Below are 14292 nucleotides of genomic sequence, written 5' to 3' on the forward strand. Positions count from 1 at the left end.
CTGGTGGAGAGATTTATAATCTTTGTGTTGCCGATTTGTAACAATATTTATACTTCCCCCAAGCGCTGACCCTACAAGTGTTACAGCGGCAGAAAGATACAATGGTTGGTTACAGATCAGACTCAGCTGAGTGTTCATAAGGGGATCTAGAATTAGTAAAGGCAGATGTATTGGGATTGATAAAATATAATAAAGTGATGATAATATAGAAGGGATTTATATCACTGTATTATATCCTTTATGTATCCCGGGGGTGACACGGGCATTGATCGTACAGCTCTGTCTGGAGGAGGTGGTGGCTCTGAAAAGAGCCTTTGTGGGATAAGTACAGGACGAGTCTCCCGATTATTTCTTAGCCGCGCTCTTCTTGGCTTTAGTCACCTTCTTAGCCGGGCTCTTGGCAGCTTTGGGTTTGGCCGCCTTCTTAGCCGGGCTCTTGGCCACCTTCTTAGGAGCAGCCTTCGGCTTCTTGGGGCTCTTGGCCGCTGCAGGCTTCTTGGCTTTCTTCGGGCTCTTGGCCGCTGCAGGCTTCTTGGCTTTCTTCGGGCTCTTGGCCGCGCTCGGAGCCTTCTTTGGCTTCCTAGGGGATTTGGTCGCTTTCTTAGCTGCTGCAGGTCTCTTGGCCGCAGCCGCCGGCTTCTTCTTGGCCGCCTTGTCCTTAGTCTCCTGCTGGTTCTTGTTGATCTTGAAGGATCCGGAGGCGCCGCTGCCTTTCACCTGGAGCAGGGTTCCCTTGGTCACCAGCCCCTTGATGGCCAGCTTCAGGCGGCTGTTGTTCTTGTCTACATCGTATCCTCCGGCAGCCAGAGCCTTCTTCAGGGCGGCCAGAGACACCCCACTGCGCTCCTTAGAGGCGGACACGGCTTTAACGAGCAGCTCGGACACGCTGGGACCGGAGGGTTTGTGACTTTTCTTGGCGGCCCCTGCGGCTGATTTCTTCGGCTGCTTCTTGGATTTTGCGGCCGGTTCGGCGGGAGGAGCAGCGGCTGGTGCGGTTTCTGCCATCTTAGAAATCAAAACTACAGAAATATCGTGAACGATAAATGCTGAGACCGGAGCTGCTGGCGCCTCTTATATGTGCAGCGGCTGCGCAATGATTGGCTGCTGAGATGTCACCGTCCGGAGCTGCTATTGGCTGACACAGAGAACAGGCCCCGCCCCATCCCGTCTGGACCCGGCCAAAGTTCCGCTACAACCTTGTGCTTCCCTGCCCGGGATAAAAGATCTTTACCGGCTAGAACCGGACAGGAGAGATCCCCTTCTCCGTGTCTTCCTCCTCCCCAACATTCCCCCTAGCAGTTTATACCCGTCACTGGCGGAGGTGCCGGGGAGGAGCCGGGAGGAGGCCCCGGGATCTCCGCCACAGTCTTCCCGATCTGCACATCACTGTGTATCCGGGAATATAAATCTGCTGCTGGGGATCGTTCCTTCTATTCCCGGCACCGGTCACCATCACACGGATCTTTAATACAACATCTACCGTCCAGGAAGCTGATTGTACGATGCGGAGACGGCCTGGAGCTGCTGAGAGCCCCGGAGGGTAACACAGGCGGCGCCTCCGCTCACTGCCGGCTCCCTGTCCTGATATATAGATATAATACGGACAACGTGTCCATTTACTGACCCGGAGATGATGGGGGGAGTTGTCTACAAGTAGATGTGATGACTGTTCTCTCCTTCATCTTCCTTACAGCTTCCCGACCCATAACACCCGCAGATGTCTCCTCATGTCTGCAGAGAGCACTTGGCCCGGGTGCGGGGGGGAGGAGGAGGATTTGGACCTAGAGCTGGGGCTCCTACCCCTGGGGATATTCTCTCACATCCCGGCTGTGCAGGAGGTCAGGGGGAAGGGGATACAGATTCTCCATGATGGGGAATTATGTGATCTCCCTGTTGTTATTCTTTGTAATCTCCAACGTGTTTTGAAGCCACCGGGCAGGAGCTGTCACAGCTGATCCGGCTTCGGGGAGTGTTCGGGCCGGGAACTGAGGAAGGAGATGCCGCAGTTATAAGATCTGATCCGGTCCCCGACTGAAGCTCTGGAAGTAGAAGTGGTCGGGTCGGAGGATCGTGTCCGGGCTGCTCAGCGGTGAGAAAGGAGACAGTGATAGCGGGAACCGGCAAGGACAGAGCGGAGGGAGCGGAGAGCAGTGACGGGGGTCAGAGGGGCTGAAGATGGAAGGAGAAGTGAAGAGAACAAAGAAGTCAGAATCCTGATCCAGATACAAGAGACTCCGTATTCTCTGTAGGATCCTTCCACCTCACAGAATGTCTTCTATCCCCAGATCCCTCGTCTGTTAAGTGATGACCCCGAGGATCCTATTGTGATTTCTCTCACAGATTATCTCCATTACAGGACCTGCTTGTATATTACCAGGATGACATCGGGGATTCTTATATTGGTTGTATATATGGTCCTGATAACAGAGAACATTATACCTGGGAGAGAAAGCCCTATCCCGGCCGCTGCACTGATACTTCCATGTCATATTTGTATTCCACACAACAATTGTATGAAGCCAGTCCGCCTGCTGAATCCCAGCTCCTGTGCTCGGGAAAGGTGGAGAGCCGCACAGCAAGCATCAGACTGCCGACATCCAAGAGGAACTCCAGCCCGGGCGGACAATAAAACTCTTCTTTATTATCTTCTAATTAATAATGTAATAAAATATTATGTTTACCTTATACAATGCACGGAATTATAATGCATCATATTAATATAAATGGTTTATATAGATAACAATGTGAATTCATACAGATGTAACAGGTAAGTCCACAAACTAGACTCCACCCTACAGGTTCGGAACGGGATATAACACGGTATAACTCTCTATAACCATAAATCCTCCTGTCTCTGATAGAATGATGTCATTTATACTTCCATTGTAAATGTGCAGAGAGAACGATGACGTCACGGCCCATGTACATTAGGGACATGTCACCTACTGTGTTACAGAATGTCCATGTCATGTATTATATAGATGACACCAGACCACAGCCCATCCACAACGGGGCAACATTATAAAGTAATAAATTCTTTGTTTTGTGCAGTCTCTCCAGGACCAACACATCTTATTCACTCTTTATGATGGACTCCTGTCTGTTAGTTTCCACGTTGATACATTAGTTATTTATTCATTTGTTTATTCTTATTAATACATTGTTGTTACATTGTATACTTTTGTAACTCCCCTTTCTGCTCTCAACGAGACTTCTCAGGAGAATTAGGGGTTAATGAGCAGAGACTGTAATAGAGTAATGGGCAGTATAGAGCTTTACCTCCAAGACGTGTATGACGTCACTATAATGTTATATCGTCTATACATAATAATAGATAGGAATCTTCAATTCTGTAATAGATCCCAGAGATCATCACTGAATAGACGAGGGATCTGCGGATACAATTCAGTCTGTGAAGGATCCTACAGAAAGTCCGGATCGTCTTGTATCTGGATCAGGATTATTACTTTCCTTCTCAGAATCTTCTCCTTTGTTCTCTTCCCTTATTCTTCATCTTCAGCCCCTCTGACCCCCTCACTGCTCTCCGCTCCCTCCGCTGTCCTCGCCGGTTCCCGCTATCCCTGTCTCCTTTCTCCCGCTCTCTTCTCACCGCTGAGCAGCCCGGAGATCACCCGCCGACCCCACCATTTCCACATCCAGAGCTTCAGTCGGATCATATCTTATACCTGCGGCATCTTCCTCCTCTCTTACCGACCTAACACTCCCCGGAGCCCGTGTATTTTCCTCCAGACAGCAGAGATCCTGAAGAGAAGGAAGCGCCATCATAGTCTGGTGTATTTGGGGAATCCTGTTGGGGTTTACTGGGGCAGAACAGGACAGGAGCGCAGATATACTGAGGGATTAGAGCCCAGGATGTAAGGGGAGGAGGCCGAGGGTTTACAGAAGTCCTGGGGCGCATTGCCAATCATGCATATCATCAGGAGACACTTTGACCTCTTAATTTTACCCCAAAACCTTTGAACCGATTATTAAAATTTAGCTTTTAAATACTCATTACATACACTGTAGTATAACCTGCGTTTTATATAAAACAAATTAGAGTGGGTGAGAAATGTGTATGTGTGTGTGTGTGTGTGTGTGTGTGTGTGTGTGTGTGTGTGTATGTGTATATATATATATATATATATATATATATATATATATATATATATATATATATATATATATATATATATATATACACACACACACACATACACATTACAATGCATATGCCTTTGTCCTAGATCCTCAAGAAGAGACACAAGCTCCCGGCTTGACTATATTCTCCATATTAGAGAGCCTGGTATTGTGGTGTTCATATAACATCTAGTTGTATCTATTTGCGCCTCTGTAACAATTTTAGTGTCAGTTCTTGAGGAAATGTAAAGACTTGTGACAATCTGGCAACATGCAAAGGTTAGAATACAAAGCTCTCACCACCAGGTGTCGCTATTGTAACACTCACTGTAACTGATTTGTCTATCCTGAAACTGTAAGAATTTCGTGCAGTGACTGATAGAAAATATTTATTGGAAATTATTAATATTGATTAACCAGAAACATTGTGCTGATTTTAACCCTCTACTCTACTTAATAGGTTGTGCACATATGAAGTTACTAACCCATTCTGAGAATTACTGGGCATTTTGTTCGATCATGGGGTCACTCTACTGTACTGCCCCATGTATATAGAGATTGGAAATAGTGAAGCAGATAGAGCTCCGAGGAATTGTAGGCATAAAGGAGTCTGTATCCGAGGAGCGGGGAATCAGTGTGAACGCCCGGGACCCGGCATCGTGTCATACATGGGGGGCGCTATCATCGCTGAGGATGGGCCCCGCCGCTTCAGAACAAAGATCCATCACAGATGTCTCATGTGTTTTGGCGGGCTCTAGTTTGTATGAATCAGCCAATGGGAAGAAGGGGTGTGGTTTACATGAGCCAATAAGGATGAGACCAGGAGTATAAATATTCTGCTCTTTCCTCTCTTCCCATCACTTCTCCGCTGTGTACGTGTACAGAGGATCATGGCCAGGACCAAGCAGACCGCTCGCATCCCGTCCCACCGCTGCCCCGTCCTCCCCTGCCCGGGCACTCTCTCCTGCTACCCGCCCCACCCAGCCTCCTTTCTCCCCTGGCTCAGCAGCACCTAAACCCCCTTCAGCTGCTGGCGCCCACTCTTTGGAGGATTTTCCTTTGCTTCTTCCCCCAGGTACCATACAGAGGAAGAGGAAAGGAAGGGACAATACATCAGATGAGTGGGGGGCGGAGTCTGGCCGCGGACTGGTATGGCTGTGCGAGTCTGAGCGCTCCTGCCTCGCACCTCCTGAGCACCCTTTTATTCCCACTTTATCTCACCAGGAATGGTGAAAATTGGTCGCTATATACCTGGTGACCCACCTGCGATGCCTAAACAGAAAAGCCAAGCAGCTGTTACGACTTTCTTTGCTAAACGCTGCGACCGGTCTCATGCACGAGCGCTCAAGATGGCGCCTGATCCCACCACACGCTGTAACCCTGAAGAAGAAGGAGGCCAGGACAGCGATTCAGAGGGCGGCAGAGTGGAGGCTATTACGCCAGCCTTCTTCAAATCATTCATGAAGAAGGCTCTAACACAAGCCCTGAAGCCAGTGAGAGCGGACCTGGCGGAAATCAAATCGGAGGTTCGGGCCATCAGCTTTCGCACGGAGGCCCTCGAGTCGGCATGCACGGAGCTCGCCACACACTCTGCTGCACTTGCCACCAGAACCGAAGCCATGGAGACGCATGTTAATAATGCCCTTACCTTGATCGAAGACCAGGAAAATCGCAGTAGGCGGAAAAATATTCGCTTCAAAGGACTTCTGGAATCCTGGGCGCCTGATGCGCTGCCTAAAATTGCCCGTGAGATCTTTGCTGGATTGCTGGGGGACGAGCGCGCTGGCTCCATCGTCATAGAGCGCATTCACAGGGCCCTCCGGCCTCGGCCGAAGCCAGCTGAACCCCCAGGGATGTTATCTGTGGTCTCTTGTCGTTTGTGGATACTGCTGCCATCTTACAAGCTGCGAGGGAAAAGAGACCCATCCACTACGGAGCAGATGACATTTCCCTATATCAGGACATTGCTCCTACTACGCTGATGAAGAGACGCATCATGCGCCCCCCTCCTCGAAAAACTCTGGGAGAAAAACCTGACGTACGCCTGGTTGTTCCCGTTCGGGCTTTCGGTTCTAAAAGGAAGGAAGATGATCACCATTAGGACCCCTGACGACCTGCGGAGCGCCTGGCGAGTCCTGGACATCGTCCCTGTTGAGGTACCATCGTGGATGCCGCTGTCAGATCATGTGCCGCTCCCGCAGCTGCCGAACTTGGGAGAGTGGAAGATGGTCGCTCGCTCCAAGTCTCCGAAGCAGAAGAAGACCCCGGTGAAGACGCCTGCCCCAGAGGGTTGAGATAAGTAACCCCTTCTGACTTTTTTGATGGCCCTCATCTCCAGCCTATATGGATGGCTGACCAGTGACTTTTCCTGATTGATGCTGTAACTAGAACTCTCCTGTTATTTTGTTTTGCCCACCTTGCCTCTGCGTGGAGGATTGAGAGAATTTTAGTGCCCGGGATTGCAGCGTGGATACGAGGACTTCACCCTGTCTCCTCACCCCCCCATCGCCCCCCCTCCCTGACTCTCCTGCCCCATCCCAAATACCTGGTCTGCATTGCTTGAGATGCGCCGGGCAGATCCCTGGCATGGAATGCCCTGGCATTCCGAGGAGCCACCGATGAAATCCCACGGACGGGTGACTGCTACTGATCCCTCCTTCATCTAGATCGAGATTTTCCTAGCCCTGAAATTCGGCATGGTGACCTAGTTACTGTCTGGCCCTTTCACTGTTGGTGGCCAACAGAGCTTACTTTATCTCCCTTAGGTGTTATATCTGTACCTCTACTATTACCTTTATCCCCTATTCATTTCGCTTTTCATCATCCATGCATCATTTGTCTCCCTTCCTCTTCTCTACCCTTTGCCCACTTAATTATACCTCTGCCCCCCCCCCCTTCTCTTCTTCTCGCCTCGCTTTCCATCCTTTCTGAAAGCTGCACCATCCCTTCGCCTTCTTATCCCATCACTCTTACATTCCCATTCTCCTAACTCAATTAGTCCTACCCCCCCTCCCTACCTCCTTCTCCCCTTACCTACCCTATAGTCTGGGAGGCCCATAAAGCCTACATCAGGGGGATCTTCATCGCCTGGGGCTCAAAATTGAAAAAGACATACCAGAAAGAGATAGACACTCTCCTACTTAAAATAGCTAGCTTAGAAAGATTACACAAGACCACATGCACTGGCCCCGTCCAGGATGACCTACGTTCACTCAGGGAACAATTATTGTCACTCCTAAACTATAAATCCTCTAAGGCATATCTTAACTTTAGACACCGCTTGTACACTCATGGTAATAAAGGAGGCAAGCTCATGTCGTCCCTGCTTAAGAAAGCTAAGGCGAAACAGCATATCCACCATGTTAGGGACGAACGGGGCGACTCTTGCACCACAACTGAGGCTATTGCGGTGGCTTTCCAGAAGTTTTACTCTAAATTGTACAATTTAGACGCCACGATAGATTCCTCTACACCTGTAAAACGAAGACCTCACTCATTGAGGACTTGTTACAACACCTCTCCCTGCCTCGTGTGGAGGAGGGGATGGCCGAGAGCCTGTTAGCCCCCATCACTGATGATGAGGTTGGGCGTGTTCTGACCTCTTTCCCTCCAGGCAAGAGCCCGGGCCCTGACGGCCTCCCCCTCCAGTACTATACGAGGTACCGAGACGTACTGACCCCCCATTTGACTGAATGGTGCACCTCGCTGTTTGAGGGCTCCCAATTACCTAGGCAATCCTTAGAGGCACACATCTCCCTACTGGCCAAAGAGGGGAAGGATCCGAGTGATTGTGGCAGCTTTTGCCCGATTTCACTATTAAATATGGATCTTAACCCCTTAAGGACCCAGCCATTTTACACCTTAGGACCTGGCCATTTTTTGCACATCTGACCACTGTCACTTTAAACATTAATAACTCTGGAATGCTTTTAGTTATCATTCTGATTCCGAGATTGTTTTTTCGTGACATATTCTACTTTAACATAGTGGTAAAATTTTATGGTAACTTGCATCCTTTCTTGGTGAAAAATCCCAAAATTTCAGCAAGTTCAGCAGCAATTTTCCAATTTTTCACAAAATTTCCAAAATCACAATTTTTCAGGGACCAGTTCAGGTTTGAAGTGGATTTGAAGGGTCTTCATCTTAGAAATACCCCACAAATGACCCCATTATAAAAACTGCACCCCCAAAGTATTCAAAATGACATTCAGTCAGCATTTTAACCCTTTAGGTGTTTCACAGGAATAGCAGCAAAGTGAAGGAGAAAATTCACAATCTTCATTTTTTACACTCGCATGTTCTTGTAGACCCAATTTTTGAATTTTTACAAGGGGTAAAAGGAGAAAATGTATTCTTATATTTGTAGCCCAATTTCTCTCGAGTAAGCACATACCTCATATGTCTATGTAAAGTGTTCGGCGGGCACAGTAGAGGGCTCAGAAGGGAAGGAGCGACAAGGGGATTTTGGAGCGTACGTTTTTCTGAAATGGTTTTTGGGGGGCATGTTGCAGTTAGGAAGCCCCTATGGTGCTAGAACAGGAAAAAAAAAACACATGGCATACCATTTTGGAAACTATACTCCTTGAGGAACGTAACAAGGAATAAAGTGTGCCTTAATACCCCACAGGTGTTTCATGACTTTTGCATATGTAAAAAAAAATAAAAAAAATGTCAATAAAATGTGTGTTTACCCCCAAATTTCACATTTTTGCAAGGGTTAATAGCAGAAAATACCCCCAAAATTTGTAACCCCATCTCTTCCGAGTATGAAGGTACCCCATAAGTTGACCTGAAGCGCACTATGGACGAACTACAATGCTCAGAAGAGAAGGAGTCATATTTGGCTTTTTGAGAGCAAATTTTGCTCGGGGGCATGTCGCATTTAGGAAGCCCCTATGGTGCCAGAACAGCAAAAAATACCCACATTCCATACCATTTTGGAAACTAGACCCCTGGAGGAACGTAACAAGGAATAAAGTGAGCCTTAATACCCCACAGGTGTTTCACGACTTTTGCATATGTAAAAAAAAAATAAAAAAAATGTCAATAAAATGTGTGTTTACCCCCAAATTTCACATTTTTGCAAGGGTTAATAGCAGAAAATACCCCCAAAATTTGTAACCCCATCTCTTCCGAGTATGAAGGTACCCCATAAGTTGACCTGAAGCGCACTACGGGCGAACTACAATGCACACAAGAGAAGGAGTCATATTTAGCTTTTTGAGAGCAAATTTTGCTCGGGGGGGGCTTGTCACATTTAGGAAGCCCCAATGGTGCTAGAACAGCAAAATAACCCCCACATGGCATACCATTTTGGAAACTAGACCCCTTGAGGAACGTAACAAGGGGTACAGTGAGCATTTACCCCCCACTGGTGTCTGTCAGATCTTTGGAACAGTGGGCTGTGCAACATTTTTTATTTGTGCAGCCCACTGTTCCAAAGATCTGTCAGACACCAGTGGGGTGTAAATTCTCACTGCACCCCTCATTACATTCCGTGAGGGGTGTAGTTTCCGAAATGGGGTCACATGTGTTTTTTTTTTTTTTTTTTTTTGCGTTAGTCAAAACCACTGTAACAGTCAGCCACCCCTGTGCAAATCACCTCAAATGTACATGGTGCACTCTCCCTTCTGAGCCTTGTTGTGCGCCCCCAGAGCACTTTGCGCCCACATATGGGGTATCTCCATAGTCGGGAGAAGTTGCATTACAAATTTTGGGGGGCTTTTTTCCCTTTTACCTCTTGTCAAATTGAAAAGTATAGGGCAACACCAGCATGTTAGTGTAAAAAAAAAATATTTTTTTTACACTAACATGCTGGTGTAGACCCCAACTTCACCTTTTCATAAGCGGTGAAAGGAGAAAAAGCCCCCCAAAATTTGTAAGGCAATTTCTCCCGAGTACGGCGATACCCCATATGTGACCCTAAACTGTTGCCTTGAAATACAACAGGGCTCCGAAGTGAGAGCGCCATGCGCATTTGAGGCCTGAATTAGGGATTTGCATAGGGGTGGACATAGGGGTATTCTACGCCAGTGATTCCCAAACAGGGTGCCTCCAGCTGTTGCAAAACTCCCAGCATGCTTGGACAGTCAACGGCTGTCCGGCAATACTGAGAGTTGTTGTTTTGCAACAGCTGGAGGCTCCATTTTGAAAACAGTGGCGTACCAGACATTTTTCATTTTTATTGGGGAGGGGGGCTGTGTAGGGGTATGTGTATATGTAGTGTTTTTTACTTTTTATTTTATTTTGTGTTTAGTGTAGTGTAGTGTTTTTAGGGTACAGTCACACGGGCAGGGGGGGTTACAGCAATTTTCCCGCTGCGAGTTTGAGCTGCGGCGCAAAATTTGCTGCATCGCAAACTTGCAGCCTGATACTCACTGTAAGCCCCCTGCCCATGTGAATGTACCCTGTACATTCACAAGGTGGGGACCTCCAGCTGTTGCAAAACTACAACTCCCAGCATGCACAGTCTATCAGTGCATGCTGGTAGTTATAGTTTTGCAACAGCTGGAGGCACACGGGTTGGGAAACACTGAGTTAAGAAACAGACAATGTTTCCCAACCAGTGTGCCTCCAGTTGTTGCAAAACCACAACTCCCAAACATTCTCAGGCATGCTGGGAGTAGTAGTTCGGCAACATCTTTAGAGCCAGATGTTGCCGAACTACAACTCCCAGCATGCTTGGAGTTGTAGTTTGCAACATCTGGAGGACTACAGTTTGCAGACCACTAATACAGTGGTTCCCAATCTGTGCCCTTCCAGATGTTGCAAAACTTCAACTCCCAGTATGCCAAAACTGTCCAGGCATGCTGGGAGTTGTAGTTCTGCAACATCTGAAGGGCCAGATGTTACAGAACTACAACTCCCAGCATGCCTGGACAGTAAGGGCATGCTGAGGATGTGTAGTTTTGCAACATCTGGAAGGGCACAGTGGTCTCCAAACTGTGGACCTCCAGATGTTGCAAAACTGCAACTCCCAGCATGCCCAGATGCCAAGGGCTGTCTGGGCATGCTGGGAGTTGTAGTATATAGGGTCCCATTACAGCAATGCATGTCGCTTTACGGTGACGTGCATTGCTGTAGAGGGCCCGACCGCGGCTGAAGATCTACTCACCTGTCGCCGCCATCTTCCTTGCCGGGATCCGTGTCTTCAGGGACGAGGTAAGTACCGGGGCCGGTCCCCAGCACTCCCCCGTCCCCCGCCGCGTCCTCCGGTCTTCCTCCCGTCCTCTCCGGACTTCAAGGGGCCGGGCAGGACGGGAGGAAGTAACCGCTCCCCCCCCCCCTCCCCCTGTGATTGGTCGGTTAACTAACCGAAGAATTGCAGGGGATCGGAGGAGGTGGCAGGCTTGCCACCTCGCTCCTAGGCTTCAGCATGGTCCTGGCTGTCTGTGACAGCCGGGATCATGCGAAATTACCGGGCGGTCGGGTCCCAGAGACCCGATCAGCCCGGTATCACCGCAAATCGCAAGGGCTAATCGCAAGGGCTAATTGCAAACCTACATGGCCCCCCTCGGCGTTTGCCCTGGATCCCTGCTGAAGGATTTCAGCAGGGATCCGCTTCCGATCTCCGCCGGGTGAGCAGCGGAGACCAGGAAAAGACATGACGTATGCATACGTCATGGGTCCTTAACCCCTTAAGGACCGAGCCCTTTTTCACCTTAAGGACCGGAGCGTTTTTTGCAATTCTGACCACTGTTACTTTAAACATTAATAACTCTGGAATGCTTTTAGTTATCATTCTGATTCCGAGATTGTTTTTTCGTGACATATTCTACTTTAACTTAGTGGTAAAATTTTATTGTAACTTCCATCCTTTCTTGGTGAAAAATCCCCAAATTTGATGAAAAAAATGAAAATTTTGCATTTTTCTAACTTTGAAGCTCTCTGCTTGTAAGGAAAATGGATATTCAAAATATTTTTTTTTGGGATTCACATATACAATATGTCTACTTTATGTTTGCATCATAAAATTTATGAGTTTTTACTTTTGGAAGACACCAGAGGGCTTCAAAGTTCAGCAGCAATTTGGAAATTTTTCACAAAATTTTCAAACTCGCTATTTTTCATGGACCAGTTCAGTTTTGAAGTGGATTTGAAGGGTCTTCATATTAGAAATACCCCATAAAAGACCCCATTATAAAAACTACACCCCCCAAAGTAATCAAAATGACATTCAGTAAGTGTATTAACCCTTTAGGTGTTTCACAGGAATAGCAGCAAAGTGAAGGAGAAAATTCAAAATCTTCATTTTTTACACTCGCATGTTCTTGTAGACCCAATTTTTGAATTTTTGCAAGGGGTAAAAAGGAGAAAATTTTTACTTGTATTTGAAACCCAATTTCTCTCGAGTAAGCACATACCTCATATGTCTATGTTAATTGTTCGGCGGGCGCAGTAGAGGGCTCAGAAGGGAAGGAGCGACAAATGGTTTTTGGGGGGCATGTCACCTTTAGGAAGCCCCTATGGTGCCAGGACAGCAAAAAAACACACATGGCATACCATTTTGAAAACTAGACTCCTCGGGGAACGTAACAAGGGGTTAAGTGAACCTTAATACCCCACAGGTTTTTCACGACTTTTGCATATGTAAAAAAATTTTTTTTTTTTACCTAAAATGCTTAGTTTCCCAAAAATATTACATTTTTAAAAAGTGTAATAGCAGAAAATACCCCCCAAAATTTGAATCACAATTTCTCCCGATTCAGAAAACACCCCATATGGGCGTGAAAATTGCTCTGCTGGCGCACTACAGGTCTCAGAAGAGAAGGAGTCACATTTGGCTTTTTGAAAGCAAATTTTACTCTGGGGGCATGCCGCATTTAGGAAGCCCCTATGGTGCCAGGACAGCAAAGAAAAACACATGGCATACCATTTTGGAAACTAGACCCCTCGGGGAACGTAACAAGGGGTTAAGTGAACCTTTATACCCCACAGGTGTTTCATGACTTTTGTATATGTAAAAAAAAAAAATTTTTTTTTACCTAAAAGCGTTAATTTTCAACGTAAATTTGTTTTCCCTTAGTCCTAACAGCAGCACAAGTGGTGAAGTGGGGTGTTCTGCCCCTGTGAAGCTGGCAGGACGGTGGAATTTTTAATTCCGCCCAAGCAATTTAAATTAATTAGCCCCCCCCCCCCCCCCCCATAAAAGGCCTCCTCCCCTAGGCCATCTCGCTTAATAACAAGTAACAAAAAAGTTTAGGGTGGGAAATTTGTGTGCTGCTGTTAGGACTAAGGGAAAACAAATTTACGTTAAAAATTAACGCTTCCCTTACGTCCTAACCAGCAGCACAAGTGGGGACTTAGCGAGTAACAACACAAATAGGGAGGGACTACGGCAGAGTGGCACTTAGGATTGACTGCCCAAAGGCCAACTCTTCCGATCGTTTGGCATTAACCCTGTAATGACTCAAAAAAGTATTGTGGGTGCTCCAAGAAGCAGCAGCACAAATCTGTTCCAGAGGAACAGACCTTTTCTCAGCAAAGGAAGTAGAGACTGCCCTAGTGGAATGGGCAGTGACAAAGGCAGGAGGAGTTAGCTCCTGGACTATGAAGGTCTCTCGGATTGCCTCCTTAATCCACCTACTTAGGGTAGGTTTAGAGGCTTTCAAGCCCTTGTTCTTTCCAGAAAAAGAAACAAGGAGGTGTTCCGACTTCCTGAATTCTCCAGTTCTTGAGATATAGACTCTGAGAGCTCTAGAGATGTCCAGAGTGTGGTCAACCGCTTCTTCAGGAGAGGATGGATTAGGCAGTAGAACTGGAAGAGAAATAACCTGGTTGGTATTGGAGAAAGTCGGAACCTTAGGAAGGAAGGTAGGTAAAAACCTCAACAGGACTCTGTCCTGTAGAAAAACAGTATAAGGCTCGAAAGCCGAAAGGGCCTGAAGCTCACCCACTCTCTTGGCTGAGGTTATGGCCAATAAAAAAGTGACTTTAAGGGATAAATACCTAAAGTCTACTTCTTCCAGAGGTTCAAAGGGGGGAGAGCATAACCCCCTGAGAACAGTGGTTAAATCCCAACTGGGAATAGGTCTGAGAACTGTAGGTTTAAGTCTTTCAGCCCCTTTGAGGAATCTTCTAACTAGGGATTCTTGTGATAGAGACCTGCCTAGGAAGGCAGAGAGTGCTGCGACCTGAACCTTTAAGGTGGAT

The 14292-nt window shown here is 47.3% G+C and overlaps 1 protein-coding gene across 1 annotated transcript; it reads right to left on the minus strand.

The window, feature by feature from the left end:
* Positions 1-325: 325 nt before the first annotated feature.
* Positions 326-1027, minus strand: LOC130348335 (histone H1B-like). The gene has a single exon (XM_056554740.1). The coding sequence runs from the start codon at positions 1003-1005 to the stop codon at positions 346-348; it is 660 nt and encodes a 219-aa protein (XP_056410715.1). The 5' UTR covers positions 1006-1027; the 3' UTR covers positions 326-345.
* Positions 1028-14292: the final 13265 nt, after the last annotated feature.

This window comes from Hyla sarda, unplaced genomic scaffold, assembly GCF_029499605.1.
Source record: "Hyla sarda isolate aHylSar1 unplaced genomic scaffold, aHylSar1.hap1 scaffold_88, whole genome shotgun sequence".
Taxonomy (NCBI): Eukaryota; Metazoa; Chordata; class Amphibia; order Anura; family Hylidae; genus Hyla; species Hyla sarda.

Coding starts and splice junctions, on each gene's coding strand:
- LOC130348335 (XM_056554740.1), bottom strand. CDS start 1,005: ATGGCAGAAACCGCACCAGCCGCTGCTCCTCCCGCCGAACCGGCCGCA.